Raw genomic sequence first — 15,877 nt, forward strand, 5'->3', positions numbered from 1 at the left:
TCTCCAAAATCTTACTATCCAGAGTTAACCATTTAATATTGTGAAGACCATCAACTTCAGCTTCTTTTTTTCTTTTTTTTTAACATATTTATTTATTTATTTTTGGCTGTGTTGGGTCTTTGTTGCTGCGCACAGGCTTTCTCTAGTTGCGGCGAGCAGGGGCTACTCTTTGTTGTGATGAGCAGGCTTCTCATTGTGGTGGCTTCTCTTTTTGCGGAGCACGGGCTCTAGGTGCGCAGGCTTCAGTAGTTGTGGCTTGCGGGCTTAGTTGCTCCGTGGCATGTGGGATCTTGCCGGACCAGGGATCAAACCCTTGTCCCCTGCATGGCAGGCAGATTCTTAACCACTGCGCCACCAGGGAAGTCCCTCAGCTTTTCTTTATGCATCCATAATAGAATAGATTTATGTTCGATTTTACCAAAAAAATGGCATCACATTGAGAATGATGTTTTTTGCAACCTGTTCAATTTTATTTTTAGATATCTTTCATTGTCAATTGATATTCTATTATAACTTGTAATGACTACATGACATTCCATTGTACATGTATATAATATACTCAACCTGTTCTGTATTGGTGGATGTTTTTTAGAGTGTTCTAGCTTTTCGCTATTACAAACAGCTCTGCAGTGAACATCTGTGTCTAATACATTTTTTTCCCTTTGGGTAAATTCCCAGAAGTAGAATTGTTAGACACATCCTAGATGTGTCCAGGTTATGAACAGTTTATATTTTGACATATAATGCTAAGTTGCTTTCCAAAAAGGAGGTATTAATTTACGCCGTTCTTGTGCATATGAATGCTCATTTCTAACACCCACAACAGTACCATATTATAATTCTTTAATTCTTTTTATCATCGTCAATATTATAATGCAAATAGCATTGCATATTTTGATTTCTGTTTCTTTGATAATCAGAAAGGTTGAAGATGTTTACATGCCGATTGGCATTTTATTCTTTTGTGAAATGCCTGTTTATGTTCTTCACCTATTTTTCTCTTGAAACATTGTTTTCTTATCAGTTTTGGGACTTCTTGGAAGATTTAGCGTATTAACTCTTTGTCTTTTATAAGGCTCAAAATATTTTAACAGTTTATCATTTGTCCTCAGCTCTATTTTATTATTTACACAGTTTTTCATAATTTCTTCCAGTATTTTTATTGTTTTATTTTTACACTTAAATCTTTGACCCACTTAAAATTTATTTAGCTATAAAGAATAATAGGAAAATTCCATAAAAAGAAGAGCGATGTAGGTGTGAATGTACAATATTTTTTAATTGCCAAAAGATGGTTATTTTTTAAACAGCATTTATTAAATGATTTCTTTTCACTTTTTGTTTGAAAGGAAACTCTCATAGTATATTAAATTCCTATTTCTGAACTCTTATTCCATTAATTAGGCTTTCTCTTCCAGTACCACAGTATTTTAATGACTACGGTTCTTATTTTATTAAGCAACTATACACACATTTTTTTCTTTTTATAGAATTTTCCTGACTATTCTCACCTCTTGATTAAACTTAGAATAAATTTGCCAAGTTTTTTCAAGGGTTGGGAGTTTGACTGAGATTACCTTGACTATGCAGATTGATTTAGAAAAACAACATATTTAAAACATTGACTCTTCCTATCCAAGAACAATATATGCCTGTTCATTCAGTTTTTGTTATGACCCTTAATGAAGTTTTATCATTTTCTTCATATAAAACCTATTCACTTTTTATTAATTTGATACGTTTTAAATGTTCTTTTTTGAATATGTGCCTTTCTTCCATTATAGTCTCTAAGTTTTGTTTCTATATAGGAAAGCTAGTGATTTTTTTATATAACTTTTATAAGTGGACACCTTACTGAATTATGTTATTGTTCATTCCAATTTTTTCAGCTGCTTGTTTGTTTCCCAGACATAATCTGATAGTCATTTATGGATTGCCTTTGCAGTGTTTGTACTTATTAATTAATTTTATTTTCCTCTCTAATTATAAGGCTAGAACTTCAGAGCAGTGTTAAGCAGTAGTGATTGTTGGCATTCTTCTTGGCCCAACTTTAAAATCAGTGCTCCTTACTTTTCACCATTAAGCGTGACACAGGCTAGCAAATTAAAATATACATTTTTAAATCATTTTCTTCCTCTTTTAGTGAATTTATAAAAATTGAATTGAAAATGGATATTGAATGTCATTTTTAAACTTTTCAAAAAATATATATATATACATGATCATGTATTTTTTTCTCTTTTTGAGTTAGATTAATAGGTTTCCTAATTTTGTATGAAACATGTATTTCTAGAAAGAACTATTTCATTGTCATCACATGTTTATATAGCTTTGTATTCTATTAGGTAAAATTTAGGATTTTGACATCTTTTTTTTATTGAAGTAAAGTTGATTTACAATGTTGTGCTAATTTCTGCTGTACAGCAAAGTGATCCAGTTATACATATATATACGTTCTTTTTTATATTATTTTCCATTATGGTTTATCACAAATATTGAATATAGTTCCCTGTGCTCTACAGTAGGACCTTGTTGTTTAACCATCCTGTATGTAATAGTTTGCATCTGCTAATCGCAGACTCCCAATCTGTCACTCCCCCACCCCCCTTGACAACCATATCTGTTCTCTATTGACATCATTATTTATATCTGACCTGTACCTTTGCAATAGAAACATATTTCTCATTGTATATTCACTCCTCCAATTTATTTGAATTTTCTAATTTAAGTTAGATGCCTAATTTATGTTTTTTATTCTTTTAATGGCTGCTTAAGAAGCCCCTTTATAAATTCAGAGGATTGCGATTTTTTTCCTTCCGGTTGATTTAGAACCACGTGACCTCTAAATGCAACATACATCATAGGATTTATGTGCACAGAAAACATCATCAACATATTATACATTCCAAGTATCACATAACTTTGTGGCCGTGACCTGTACTTTTCTTCCTGGTCCTTTGATGCAGCCACAAAAATCAGATGGATATGCCAGTTATTGGAGTGCAGTTCCAGCAAAATGGGATGTGAGTTGCCTCACTGCATTTCCTTCTGTCTAATCTTCTCCAGACATGCTGTGCAGCTTAACGTCACTGCCACCCAGCAGCTCTTGCTCATGGCCAGTCAGATGCCAAACTTGGAAGCCTTCATACACATCTCTACTGCCTTTTCAAATTGTAACCTGAAGCACATTGATGAAGTCATCTATCCATGCCCTGTGGAGCCAAAAAAAATCATCGACTCCATGGAGTAAGTTGGGTTAAATGAGGGGGTGAAGGGTGGGCAGACTGTTGTTCTCTTTTTCTCTTTGTAGTCGTTCATTTATAAGGTAACAAAGTGAGACACTCTTGGAGCAAAATGCTTCGAAAGGGTGCCAGCTTTAACTCCCTGTCCTTGCTATTCCCTCCATCCCTGGTGGAGAATATAGTGCTTGGTGATGGAGCTGGGATAGGGGTAGAAAAGTCCTACAGAAAAGTTGTCTTGAGTAGTTTAGGATTGCATGAAGTACTTGAGGGTACTTTACATGGAAGTCGTTTCTCAATTCTCAGTGAACTCAGCATTGTTACTAGATAAGGGAAGTATCATACATAGTATAAACGTTCAGAAGAAAAGTTTTGGCATCAGACTGGCAAAGGTACTGCAACTTACTAGCTGTGTGACCTTGAGCAAGTTCTTTGGGCTCTCTGAGCCTTAGTTCCTTCATTTGTAAAATGGGGCTAATAATAGCCCCTGTCCTTATAGTTGTGATGATAAAGTGAGTTATATAAAGCAATTATTGCAGTGCTAGGGAGTGTTTAATAGCAGTTAATCAAAAGGTTAATAAAGAAGAACTAATAGAGAAGAGAAATTTCTTCCAAATCTGGTAGAAAGTGTTGGTCTCTTGCTCTATTCAGCTGAGAGGCACTTTTCTTACTGTGCTGTTATACATGAGAGACAGAGGTCTAGCATTTTTCTCTTTTTGCCAACTAACAGGAACCACTTTCTTTTCAGGACATGGCCCTGGTTTCAGAATAAGTATGCTTTTCGTTCTGCCTCTTCATTCTTCTGTTCCATTTACCAAGTTTACCTTGTTTTGTTTGTTTTTTAAAAAGACTCTGCATAAAAAGTATTATAGCAGAGAAAATAGACCATTTCCTGGTGAATTTGTCATATTTTAATTTCTTATAGTACTGTATCTTCTATTTAAGATATACTCTTTAAAATGAAGCTTTAGCTAAATCAAGAGTTTATTCCCTTCAGGGCAAACATTTTTATCTCATACAGCTCTGATAATACATATTTTTACCTGTCATTTAAAAATATCCAGGACAAAGAAAAATGAAAGTCATCTAAAGGAGCCGGAGGTTGCTTAAGTTGCTAATAAATGATGATGTGCTTAATTGGTGCAAAGGAAACTTTCAGAGTCCAAAGTTTGTCAGGATAGTTGGAGAAAAGACACTGATGCCAAAGTCAGTGCAGGAAAGTCGATGTCTAAAGCCTTGGCATGTTTTCAGGATGGAACTGATTTGTTTGTCATTTACTCATCCCCTTACAGCATTGTCTCTGGGTAAATGTAGTGTTTATGGATGTGATAAGCCCAGGAAAGGAGCACAGGCCCATTTGATTCCTGACCCTGCCACTGAGATTCCAGAGGCTCACTCCACTGTTAACCCCCTAACCCCTGACAGACCTTAGCACGATTTGAGGAGGGATCTCTGAGAGGTCACCAGAGAAAAGAGCTAGGAAATGGAGATTCAGTTCACCCATTCCATACAACTTCCTCCCTCCCAAACTGTGTCCAGATGCTCAAAACCCCCAGATTTCAAAGAATAAGCTCACCGCCCAGAGGAGGATTTGATTTATAGTCAGGCATTTGGCACTTCCCATACTCCCCACTATATGTCAACTGGTAAAGGCAGGTAATGAATACATGATTGATGATCAAACTGTAATTGACATGGGTACAAAATTTATGTCTGTCTGTCTTGTACTGCTCTCAGAGGAGAAGAATTATTTTAAAACATATATATATATATATATATATATATATATATAGCCAAATAGAACTAGGAATAAAATTATATTTTATCTCAACAAAATTCATTTTGAATGCAATTAAGGAAATAAAGGTGTTTTTTTTTAAACAGGGGGAACATCATTACTACAATTTATTTGTTCAGAATTTTATACTAAGGACCATCTGTCCAGCCCATCCCTCTCAGCCTTCCCCTTACATTTGTGCTGCAGTCACACGGAAGTACTCACCCCTCTCTCTCTTACCTCTCTGCCTTTGCTTAGGTGGTTCTGTTTCTAGAGACTACTTCCACCTCTGCTTCCCCTGGTGAGTTCCTATCCAGACATCAAAGCTCTCCCCTCGGAGCCCACGGGCTCAGGTGGCCGTTCCTGATGCTCCCAGAGTGCTCATCTTCAACACTGTGCTTAGCACAGGTCTTTCTAAATGTCTGGTTATTCGTCTGTATTCCCCAGTGGACAATGAACTTCTCAAAGGAGGAGAGTATCTTTTGCTCCTTCTTGCTCTCCAGGGCCAGCACATAGTAGGAACTCAAATATTTGCTGAATGAATTAACACTTTTTTTTTTTTTTTTTTTGTGGTACACGGGCCTCTTACTGTTGTGGCCTCTCCCGTTGTGGAGCACAGGCTCCGGACGTGCAGGCTCAGCGGCCATGGCTCATGGGCCCAGCCGCTCCACGGCATGTGGGATCCTCCCGGACCAGGGCACAAACCCGTGTCCCCTGCATTGGCAGGCGGACTCTCAACCACTGCGCCACCAGGGAAGCCCAAATGATCACTTTTTGATGGAACTGGATGATTGTTGTTCATACCACTCCAGCTGGTATTTTTGTTTTTGTTTCTTTGTTTAGACAAAGCAAGAATAGATGACAGAATTCCATAGCAAGCTGATATTTGGGGATGTGAAGTCTTGTGTATAAAATACCTATATGCCCACATCTTATCCCTGTTTCGGATTGCACTTTTTTTCTACTTAAACTTTGAATAAAACCTATGTGTTAAGTTTGGAATAATGCTTTGAATAAATCCCAGCAGCCCATCACCAACTAGACCATTGTTCGCGACTGTTTCAACAATTCCTACATCAGATGGAATTTTCTGAATAATAAATAGCATTAAATTTTAGAATGACAAATAGCATTAAAGTTATTCCTAATAAACATTAGTGCACCTAAATCCAGGTTTGGTTGCTGTGTTTTAAGAAAATATTTTTCTCTGATTTCATCTCTATTCTGTAATTGTAGTAACTGTAGTTAAAATAAAATTAGTTTCCAAGAATTTTAGGTTCTATCTCCCTTAGAAATTTTCATTAACAGTAACCCCATGGGGATCTGTCATTGTTCTTAGTAGTGCAGGGGTCCTCACTCTTTTAAAGGAACCAGGAGTTAGACAACAGGAAAATGATCAATTTCCCACTGCCCTCACTTTGTGTTGTCTTTCAATTCCTAGATGCTTTAATCCATTCAAAGTTCCTGATAGGTTTGTATCTATTAAAAATCATACTTTAAGCTACTTGGCCACCAGAAATCACAGCCGATCTGCCAGGTGAAACAGAAAAGTTGTTTCTTGATCAAACACTAATTGCAGTCAACCATGGCAGATGTGCTGCAGGTAGAGTGTGAGAAGCAGGGAGACTGAGGTCACAGCAGCCTCGGTAATGGCCCTTTGGGAAATGCAAAAAGAGGTCAAATGTTGGAAAGTAGTTTTGCCTTCATGCTGAAGAGCACATTGTTAACACTAAGAATGCTTATCTATTCTAGGGGAAAGGAAGAAGCTGGTTTTAGCATTTGTGCTTTTATTGTCAGGATTGTACAGCGTTAGGACGGCATCTAAGCAGCTGACAAAAAAGCTGTCATTTCTGTGTACCACGCTTTAATGCAAATCAGAGCAGGGTTAAATTGTTTCTTAAACAAACTGAATAATGTTCATGTTGTCAGGTCATTGGAGCCAGAATAGGTGCTCAGTGAAAGTCTATAGGGTAATACAGAGGCCAAGTCACCACAAGCATTAGGCTCAGATATACCCTTTTCCCCAATAAAACGTTCATATTTACTTTGAAGCCTGTTAAATTTATTCTGAAGCCAACTCTGCCAAACTGAAGTTGGTCAGCCTTTAACCTTTCAGCTTCCCAGCACTTTTCACCACTGCCGCCAGACATTAACTTCCAATTTTTCTTCATTCTCTGCAAAAACATCCCCTCTCTTACTTGCCCACAGTCTCCCTACAGCCCCACCTCCTTCTGAGTTCACCCATTCTGTCCTATCATTATCCATCTCAGCTTCCCAAACCTTTGCCAGCACATAAATTGGCCAATCAAGAGGACACACATGTACTGAATAAGGTAGCTCGTTCCTGGGGGCAGAAAGGTGATTGGACACAGAGATAAAAAACATAAAAAACATAATCCCTCCTGGACTCATTGTAAAGTGGGGAAACAGACACATGGGCGAGAACATACGGCATGATAATCAAGGGAAGAGTAATCCAGATGAGAGAAAAGAGAGCAAAGGCTACCATGAAGCAGTGTGTCCAGTATTTACTCCCAGACACCTTCTCCGATATCCCTCTAGGTATATCTAGCTTGCCCTGCTTATTGCATAAGAAAATTAGGAGGCAAAATACATATTACTCTTGCTATTTCATTCAGTAAATATGTAAATTATGAAATTAATGATATTAGGAGGTTGAATAAATAAGTTTCAAACCAAAAAAGTAATATTTAGAGGAAATTGTGTGTGTGTGTGTGTGACACACACAGCCTTCTGAAGTCTTCAATAACTTTTTGCTTCTTTTGAAGCTATTTAAGTACAAGTTTAGTATTTAGAACCCATGGGTTCAGACATCTTGAGTACACTGAAGGGCATTGGCTTTAATTTCAGAAATTTTCTTTGGTTTATATGCTGTCTTTTTTCCATGCTACCTTATTCGCTATTTTAAAAACTGATCGAGAACAAACAACAGCAGCAACTCAAACTTTGGTAAAGAAGAGCATGAACTGATTTTAGGTCCTGAAAAGGACATCACTTAACCAATGGCTGTGCATATTTGTTACATTAATCTCCTCTTCAAACCTGGGAAATGGCTGGTTGAGATATGGTCTGTTTGGCTGTATTAGAAAAGATATTGTTAAACCAACTATTACCTTTGTAGGTATATCCTTCTTGGTTGTTTTACTAAAAATAGAATGTCTTAGATTTGTTGGCTCATTTTGTTTTATCAAATAGCTCTAGATGTAGTTGTAAATATTCCTGTTTGTCCTCATATAACCTGAAAATTTAGAACAGGTATAATTATTGCCATTTTTTCATAAACGAAAATGGAGGAAACGAGAAGATGATACAGTAGAATATGGGGGAGCTACAAATAGTAGAGGCAGACCATCTACAGAACACTACAACTTCTTTTGCTTTGTGTTCTTAGAAACCTATGAAACCAATATTTTCTAAGATGAGCTAACTCACCAAACTTGGGGAGGCCTCCAGGTGTTACCCTTTCCATGCACACCAACAGCAATAAGAGCACATGGTACCAGCCATGTGACATACAATCCTAGCATTGCTGGCTTCTGATGTTTTCTTAAAATTGTTTTTTTTTTTTTACAGCCTTAATGAAATTAGGGTGTATTTCTTCTGACCCAGTTTTTGTAACCTGTATGTTTTTGCAGGTGAAAAAAAAAAATGGTCTTAGGTCAGTTAATCCACTGCTGACCCACAAATAAGATGAGATAAAGATAACATTATTAGAAAGATAGAGAAGTGCCTGCATTACCCCTCACTCTCTCCCAACACTCGGGTGACTATATAATTGAAATATCTTCTGTTTTTCTAAGTATTTGGAGTTGTTTTTAATTCTAGGAACTTCTCAACCTTTCCGTTTTCAGTGTAAATCAGAAGGAATTTGATACTAGAGGGCATTTGATACTAGGCTAGAAAATACCCAGCACTAGTAGCCGCAAAGCAAGGAAAACCAAACCATCACAGGCAGTGCTCATGTTTCTCTCCAATATCGGAGAGTTACTGAAATTGAGAGTTGTGTTTCTGAATAAGTCTTGGCATTAAGCACATCTTAAATACTCAACAATTTGTCATGGAAGGAAGACGATAACCTCTAATAAGATTTTTCTGCAGTCAAAATTGTATGATTGCGCTGGATCCGATAAAATAGGAATGAATGTACCAAATGCATGGATTATAAAAATCACACTGACATATAGCCTAATTTTTAAAAACTATATCAAAAGTTTAACCAAATAGATCTACCAGCTAAGAGAAACATTCAATATTTAATCGACAATAATTTGATTGCTTTCTTAGAGAAGATCAGATAGACTTTGGGATTATCAAAATGGTTCTAACGTCTTTTAAAAAAAAAATTAGGCTAATGCCATGGTAACTCAGTTATTCGTGATACAGGTCTTCCTGTAAGTGAAGGTATTCAATAATCACTCTATTAAAGCTGCTTCACAGTGCTATTCTCACTCCACTTGACACACTATTAACAGTTATAAGAGCACTTCAGAACTCATTGGAAATCTCTGGAAATGATTACCAAGTTATTAGCATACACTCTAAACAGACTTTCAAAATACAGTGCATAGATTTGCTAAAATGTTGTAAGTCTGCTAAGTGTCATTGCTTTTCTTTTTTGAGGCATTGAGTAGAATTTTTAAAAAATCAAAGCTGAAGGTTTCAAGATGGGTGCCATAGGTTCTAACTGGACAACAGTGAATTAGTGGGGCTGCCACTGATGAGCCTCAGAGGACAGACTCTCAAGCCCATGACCAGGGCAACCAGCCCACTGCCAGGTGCCCGACTCGCCCTCGCAATGCGTTCACTGAATGTACCTTCATAGGTACATTCCTGCTGAGAGAAAATAATTGAAGATAGAGACTGAGTCTATATGATCAAGTAGCAGACTGCATAGCTATTGGATAAATCTATCGAGGCAGGAGGCCGTAGGATTCGACTAGTAATATTGGGCTGAGCAGTGGAGAGCAAAGAACTCATCCGTCATGCATCATTTGGACAGGTATACACTCAAGCCTTGGTGTCCTCTGACAGTTCCTAATTCCAGAACTCAAGCTAGAAGGGGGAAGTTTTGTTTGATTGTCAATGTCTCACAGTTTCTTTTTCGGTCTATTGTCTAACATATGTTGCTAGAATTCTTTTTTACTCTGACTACCTTCAGGTGGTTAGACGATGCTATTATTGATGAGATCACACCCAAGCTGATTGGGGATCGGCCCAATACGTACACCTACACCAAGGCCTTGGGAGAGATGGTGGTGCAGCAGGAGAGCGGCAAGCTCAATCTTGCCATCATACGGCCCTCCATCGTGGGAGCAACCTGGCAGGAGCCTTTCCCAGTAAGCCCACTCGCCTGGATTCCACACTTTGCTTCCAAATCAGCATCCTTCTAGCCCAATTACTCTTTGATGCCTTTTTTTTTTCTTTTTAGTATGTATAGCTAAGTACAGCAAATCAAATGTGAGCTCATTATATTAGGACAGAAGTCCACATTCGGTTCAGGATTTATTCAGCATTGGGCTCCTCTGAGTGTGACACTGACTGTCCTAGAGTTGGGTGGCATCTTAAATTAGCTTTTCATTAACTCTCGTCTCAAAATTGCCATGGGAAATAGTTTTATTTCTTGGCTTCCCCACTATAGTTTAAATATAGCAGAATGTTCTTGATGGCCAAATTGGTAGTATTACAATTGCCAGGGTAAATAGGAATCACGAAGCTCAGAGAAAAGTCCTCAGTTTAGGAATAATAATTTTTATCTCTGTATACTGCTATATCTTTTAGAAAGTACTTTAAATTATACCATCTTTTTTGAAGCAATTCTATAAAGCTTTTGCACCAGATAAATCCAAGCTCCATTACTTACTGACATGCAGGCTTTTGAGCTGTCTCATCTGTAAAACTGGGCTAATCCCACCCACTGTGGAGGGTTGATCAAATGAGTCAATGTATGAGGTGTGCTTAGTGCAATGGCTGGTCCCTAGTAAAAGGCTCAACTAATATTAATCCCTTCAACTTCTCCTGTCTTCTCTTCCACTTTACACACACATTTTTGACTTTCACAGATAAAGCAACAGACATAATGAGGTCAACTGACTTGCTTAGGGCTTAGGAGACAAACTCAAAGAGACATTTGTCTCTAACTGTTCCCAAATATAATCTTTCCTCTAACATCTGTAGGCAAGCTAATACAGATAGAGAGATAGCTGGATAGACAGATACATACATAGAACGAAAGATGCTATGACTCTTAAAATTGTCAAGAAATGGACATTTCCTACAAACTGTGCTTGAAATGTTCCCCTGAGGAGTTAAAATCAGGCCCAGGTGGGGAAAATGAATTGGTTAGCAGATTATGGTATTTAAGAGGTGATCCAGTTTAGTTCATAAGATGTCATAAACAACTTGCAACCATCCACGATTCCTGCTATGAAATAAATGCTGGCAGAATTTTAATTCTTGCACAAACCAAGTGCAGAAAATATCCAGTGCTTTCTCATTGGTCTCTGTTTGAAATCTTAGAAATACTGGATTAGACAGTTCTATCGGCTGGGGTCTCAGTGCTCTTGTATGAAGTTTATTAAGATCAGCCTGCAGATGTTCCAAAGATATTAGGATTTTCTGACATGTGGAACCAATTAGAAATCTTTTTTTTTCTTTTTTTTTTTTAGGGTTGGGTTGATAACGTAAATGGACCTACTGGGCTCATTGTTGCGGTATGTATAATGGTGTGGAAATAATTACTTGAAAAGTAGTGGAGGGATAGTAACAAAATGCTAGTGTTGGCTTAGCTTCACTGACGCAAAACCATAAGCGTTACTTTACTAACCACAATTGATGCAACTTATTTCAATTTTGCTGATTGGAAAATAGAGGAAGAATGAAATTACTTTAATTATCTGTGGATATCATTATCAGGAAAACAGAAATACTGTGATATCATCAATTACTACTTAGGAGTTTTATTTTTGGAAACTTTTGAACATCTAGTACCATGCCTGTATTTCCCCTTAGTTAACACAAGATGGGGGTGTTTCCCCCTTTTCGCTCTATAATGGTAGCTTGAATTAGGGATGCAATAGAACTCATCCCCAAAGATTTTTAAATTTATATGCGTGTGGACAGAAATTATATAAATTCATAAAATATATCAACATCAATTTCTTAATAGATATGAGAAAGAAAACTACCAATTGGAGCAAATTTTTCAAATATAAAAACTGATGACTATAGGAAACACTTTTCAACAATAATACTCACAGACCAGGAGAAACATCAATCATTCCTCTGGGTCAGCAGCACTTTGTGCATGTCTCCCTGCAGTGGAGACTGATCCAGTGAGCTGTGGTGCTTCCCAGTTCACACTGAAGCATTTTAGGGCCAGAACCACAACTCTACTCTTTAGAACAGTGAACAGGACTTCAACTCTTTAAATGAGTTTAAATCTTATTGGGGATCTCATGTTTCAGACTATGACTTTGTTATTCTCAGAACTAGATCCAACATGAACTACAATACAAATATAAGACAGTGAATTATAACTACTTGTCAAACACAATGACAATGAACTTCTTTCTGATTTCTTTCTTTTTCTGTTCCCTACCTGCCTTCAACTCTTGAGGCTTAGTTGGGGTGAACATTTGGTAACTTAGAACGTAACTATTTTAACATGATCCAAGAGTGAGTTTTATTACATTGTTTACAAAGCTGCATATTAATTCAAATTTTCTAAAATTTTCCAGACCGATTTCCTATGTCCAAAGGAAGGGAAATCAGTTACAAGAAAACAGAAATTAGGAACACAAGAAAGTGCTAACCACTGCAAATTGATGTTGGAAACATACAGGTGTAAATAATCACTTTATAAAGTCACTAAATGTGACTTTTAATTTATTAACTGACTTCTTTATTTATTGACACAACATTTATTAACATGAACAATTCCCAATTCTTACATCTGTATAACATCAGTGATCTGTGAGGTAAACAAAGATACCGAAGAAAAAGTAAATAATGGTGGGTTTTTCCCCAAGTGATAAAAAAAGTTTTGTCAAGTAGTAGAATTTTATTAATTTTTAAAAAATGTTTCTTAAACATTTAGTGTCTATTATTGCTTGTAAATTAGTAGACACTAGCAGAAAACAACATCATTTAAGAAATGGTAAGCTAAATTAATGGGGAATTTGGGAACCCTAATTCTTATTGTTTATTAATTAACCAAATACATTAAACCTCTCACAAGTTTGAGGAATTTCACTCTGAAAGGAACCTGAGGACCCCTAGCGATTCTTGGCAATGGTGGCACTTAGGATGAACTCGACTGGGAGATTGGACAGGCTGAGAGCAGTCAGCCTTGGCGCAGGAACCTAGTAAGCAGTGATCAGTGCTGGCCATTATCACTAACAGCATTCGTATTACCTGTCTGATGTATACTTTAATCCCGGCTATTACTTAAGACCTGGTTCAATATTTTATGTCCTTGGGACTTCCCTGGTGGTCCAGTGGTTAAGAATCCACCTTTCAATGCAGGGGATGAGGGTTCGAGCCCTGGTCGGGAAACTAAGATACTACATGATGTGGGGCAACTAAGCCCGCACTCTAAAGCCCGCGTGCCGCGACTAAGACCTGATGCAGCCAAATAAATAAATTTAAAAAATATATTTTATGTCCTTTTTCCTGTGCAGGCTGGGAAGGGGTTTCTTCGGTCCATAAGAGCTACTCCGATGGCTGTGGCAGATTTAATTCCAGCAGATATAGTCGTCAATCTCACCTTGGCTGTAGGATGGTACACGGCAGTTCACAGGTGTGGATGCATAAGCTGGCTTTTAAAGAATTGATGAGAAGGAGGGTGACTGTGTTAGGCACCTTTTCAAAATACATGCATTTTGGGACTTCCCTGGTGGTTCAGTGGTTAAGAATCCACCTGCCAATTCAGGGGACACGGGTTCGAGCCCTGATGCGGGAAGATCCCACATGCCACGGAGCAACGAAGCCCATGTGCCACAACTACTGAGCCTGAGCTCTAGAGCTCGCGAGCCACAACTACTGAAGCCTGCGCGCCTAGAGCCCGTGCTCCGCAGCAAGAGAAGCCACCGCAATGAGAAGCCCGCGCACTGCAATGAAGAGTAACTCCCACTTGCTGCAACTAGAGAAAGCCCACGCGCAGCAACGAAGACCCAACGCAGCCAATAAATAAATAAATAAATTTATTTAAATATATATATATATATGCATTTTATTGTGGAAGACCCCAAATGTGAGAGGGTGTCCATTTCAATCTTTCACAGTTCCAATTATGCCATCATATATGCATTAAGTTGTTTTATAAATACTGGTTAGTACTTGGTTGATCATAAAGTAATGAATTTTTCAAATCATTTAACCGTCTAATTCTTGATAACTGAAAAGCTTTTCTTTCTATTCAGTAATCTAAAATACAGCTTCCTTTCTTTTTTTTTTTTTTTTTTTTGCGGTACGCGGGCCTCTCACTGCTGTGACCTCTCCCGACGCGGAGCACAGGCTCCGGACGCGCAGGCTCAGCGGCCATGGCTCACGGGCCTAGCCGCTCCGCGGCATGTGGGATCCTCCCGGACCGGTGCACGAACCCGTGTCCCCTGCATCAGCAGGTGGACTCCCAACCACTGCGCCACCAGGGAAGCCCTACAGCTTCCTTTCTTAAGGCAAAGGAGATAAAAGTGGATGAAATGAGAGCATATTTTTTTAAACTCCTCAGTTCCTAATAAATGCCAAAAGTTCAGGTCACCGTGTGTGTAGCGGGGGAGGGGTGGGGGGTGGGAGAGATTTTCTAGTACAAGGAAAAAATAATAGGTTGTTTGTATATTTAGCTTTGTTACAAAAGGTAAACAAAGTTAATTTTTATTAATTATTGGAAGTTAGATATTTAGATGTTTTCAATCCAACAGAGCTTCACTGGATTTAGGAAAAAACATGGCCCATATTTTTGCCCAATAAAGATGTCAAGAAGCTAGAAACATGATCTGCTTTCTCATCGTCATGCTACCTCCATTTGCTCCATAAATGTCAACCTATTGGGATTTTTTCCTTGTACATATGTACACACACACACGCGCACACACACACACACACACTCTTGCACTTTTCCTAGTCTTCTTCTATTTTGCTTGTTAACCCAAAGAAGGAACAAAAGATGGAAGTGTTGCATAGGGTGCCTTAGTCATGGGAATTATTGAAAAAAACCTTGTTTAAATGTTCTTTTCCCTTATCTTTCTTTCATTAGTTCTCCATTTTGTTGTATTTATCTAAATTTGTTTTCCAGACCTAAGTCAACATTGATCTACCACTGTACGTCTGGCAACCTCAATCCCTGTAATTGGGGCAAAATGGGTAAGTGCCTATAATGATGTACCTATATAACTATGAGAGTCTGCTCACTCATGATTAGGGTCTGCCACAGGGGAAAAAAAAGACAAAGTGTGTCATGGAGCTTAGAGTCTAATGGGGGAAAAGACAAAACATAGGTAAAGAGATAAAAATAATTGCAAATTGTAAATGTGTAAGAGTTAATTAGGATATACTGTGGTATACCAAAAAAAGGGGCCAGTGGGATAGCTGCAAGATTGTAAGCAATAAGGGGTCCATTGGCTATAGACATTTAAAAACTAAATAAAGCCAAGTAAAAGTCAGCAATTATAAGCAATGCCAGTGATAAAATACTCCTCTTGCTGAGCCACTGCTCTCATGAACACAGTCCTCATACCCTGGCCACATCGCTGAGAATGTGACATAATCAATGGCCAAGTAGATTTAGAAAAGTCCAATAATGTTAACTCGTGTTATTGAGTCAGTGATACTCTTTATTAATTTA

General features: G+C 37.9%; 1 protein-coding gene across 2 annotated transcripts in view; it reads left to right on the top strand.

Annotated features, from left to right (window-relative positions):
* The window catches only part of FAR2 (fatty acyl-CoA reductase 2), a 136,977-nt gene that overhangs the window by 108,455 nt on the left and 12,645 nt on the right, over nt 1-15,877 (top strand). For both annotated transcript variants that reach the window (XM_029206123.1, XM_029206124.1), the window contains exons 4-8: nt 3,067-3,246; nt 10,196-10,373; nt 11,703-11,747; nt 13,716-13,834; nt 15,329-15,396. In XM_029206123.1, the coding sequence (XP_029061956.1) occupies nt 3,067-3,246; nt 10,196-10,373; nt 11,703-11,747; nt 13,716-13,834; nt 15,329-15,396 (590 nt within the window). The remainder of the gene's footprint in view (nt 1-3,066; nt 3,247-10,195; nt 10,374-11,702; nt 11,748-13,715; nt 13,835-15,328; nt 15,397-15,877) is intronic.

Source organism: Monodon monoceros, unplaced genomic scaffold, assembly GCF_005190385.1.
Source record: "Monodon monoceros isolate NGI ecotype Baffin Bay Population unplaced genomic scaffold, NGI_Narwhal_1 Super_Scaffold_6, whole genome shotgun sequence".
Classification (NCBI taxonomy): Eukaryota; Metazoa; Chordata; class Mammalia; order Artiodactyla; family Monodontidae; genus Monodon; species Monodon monoceros.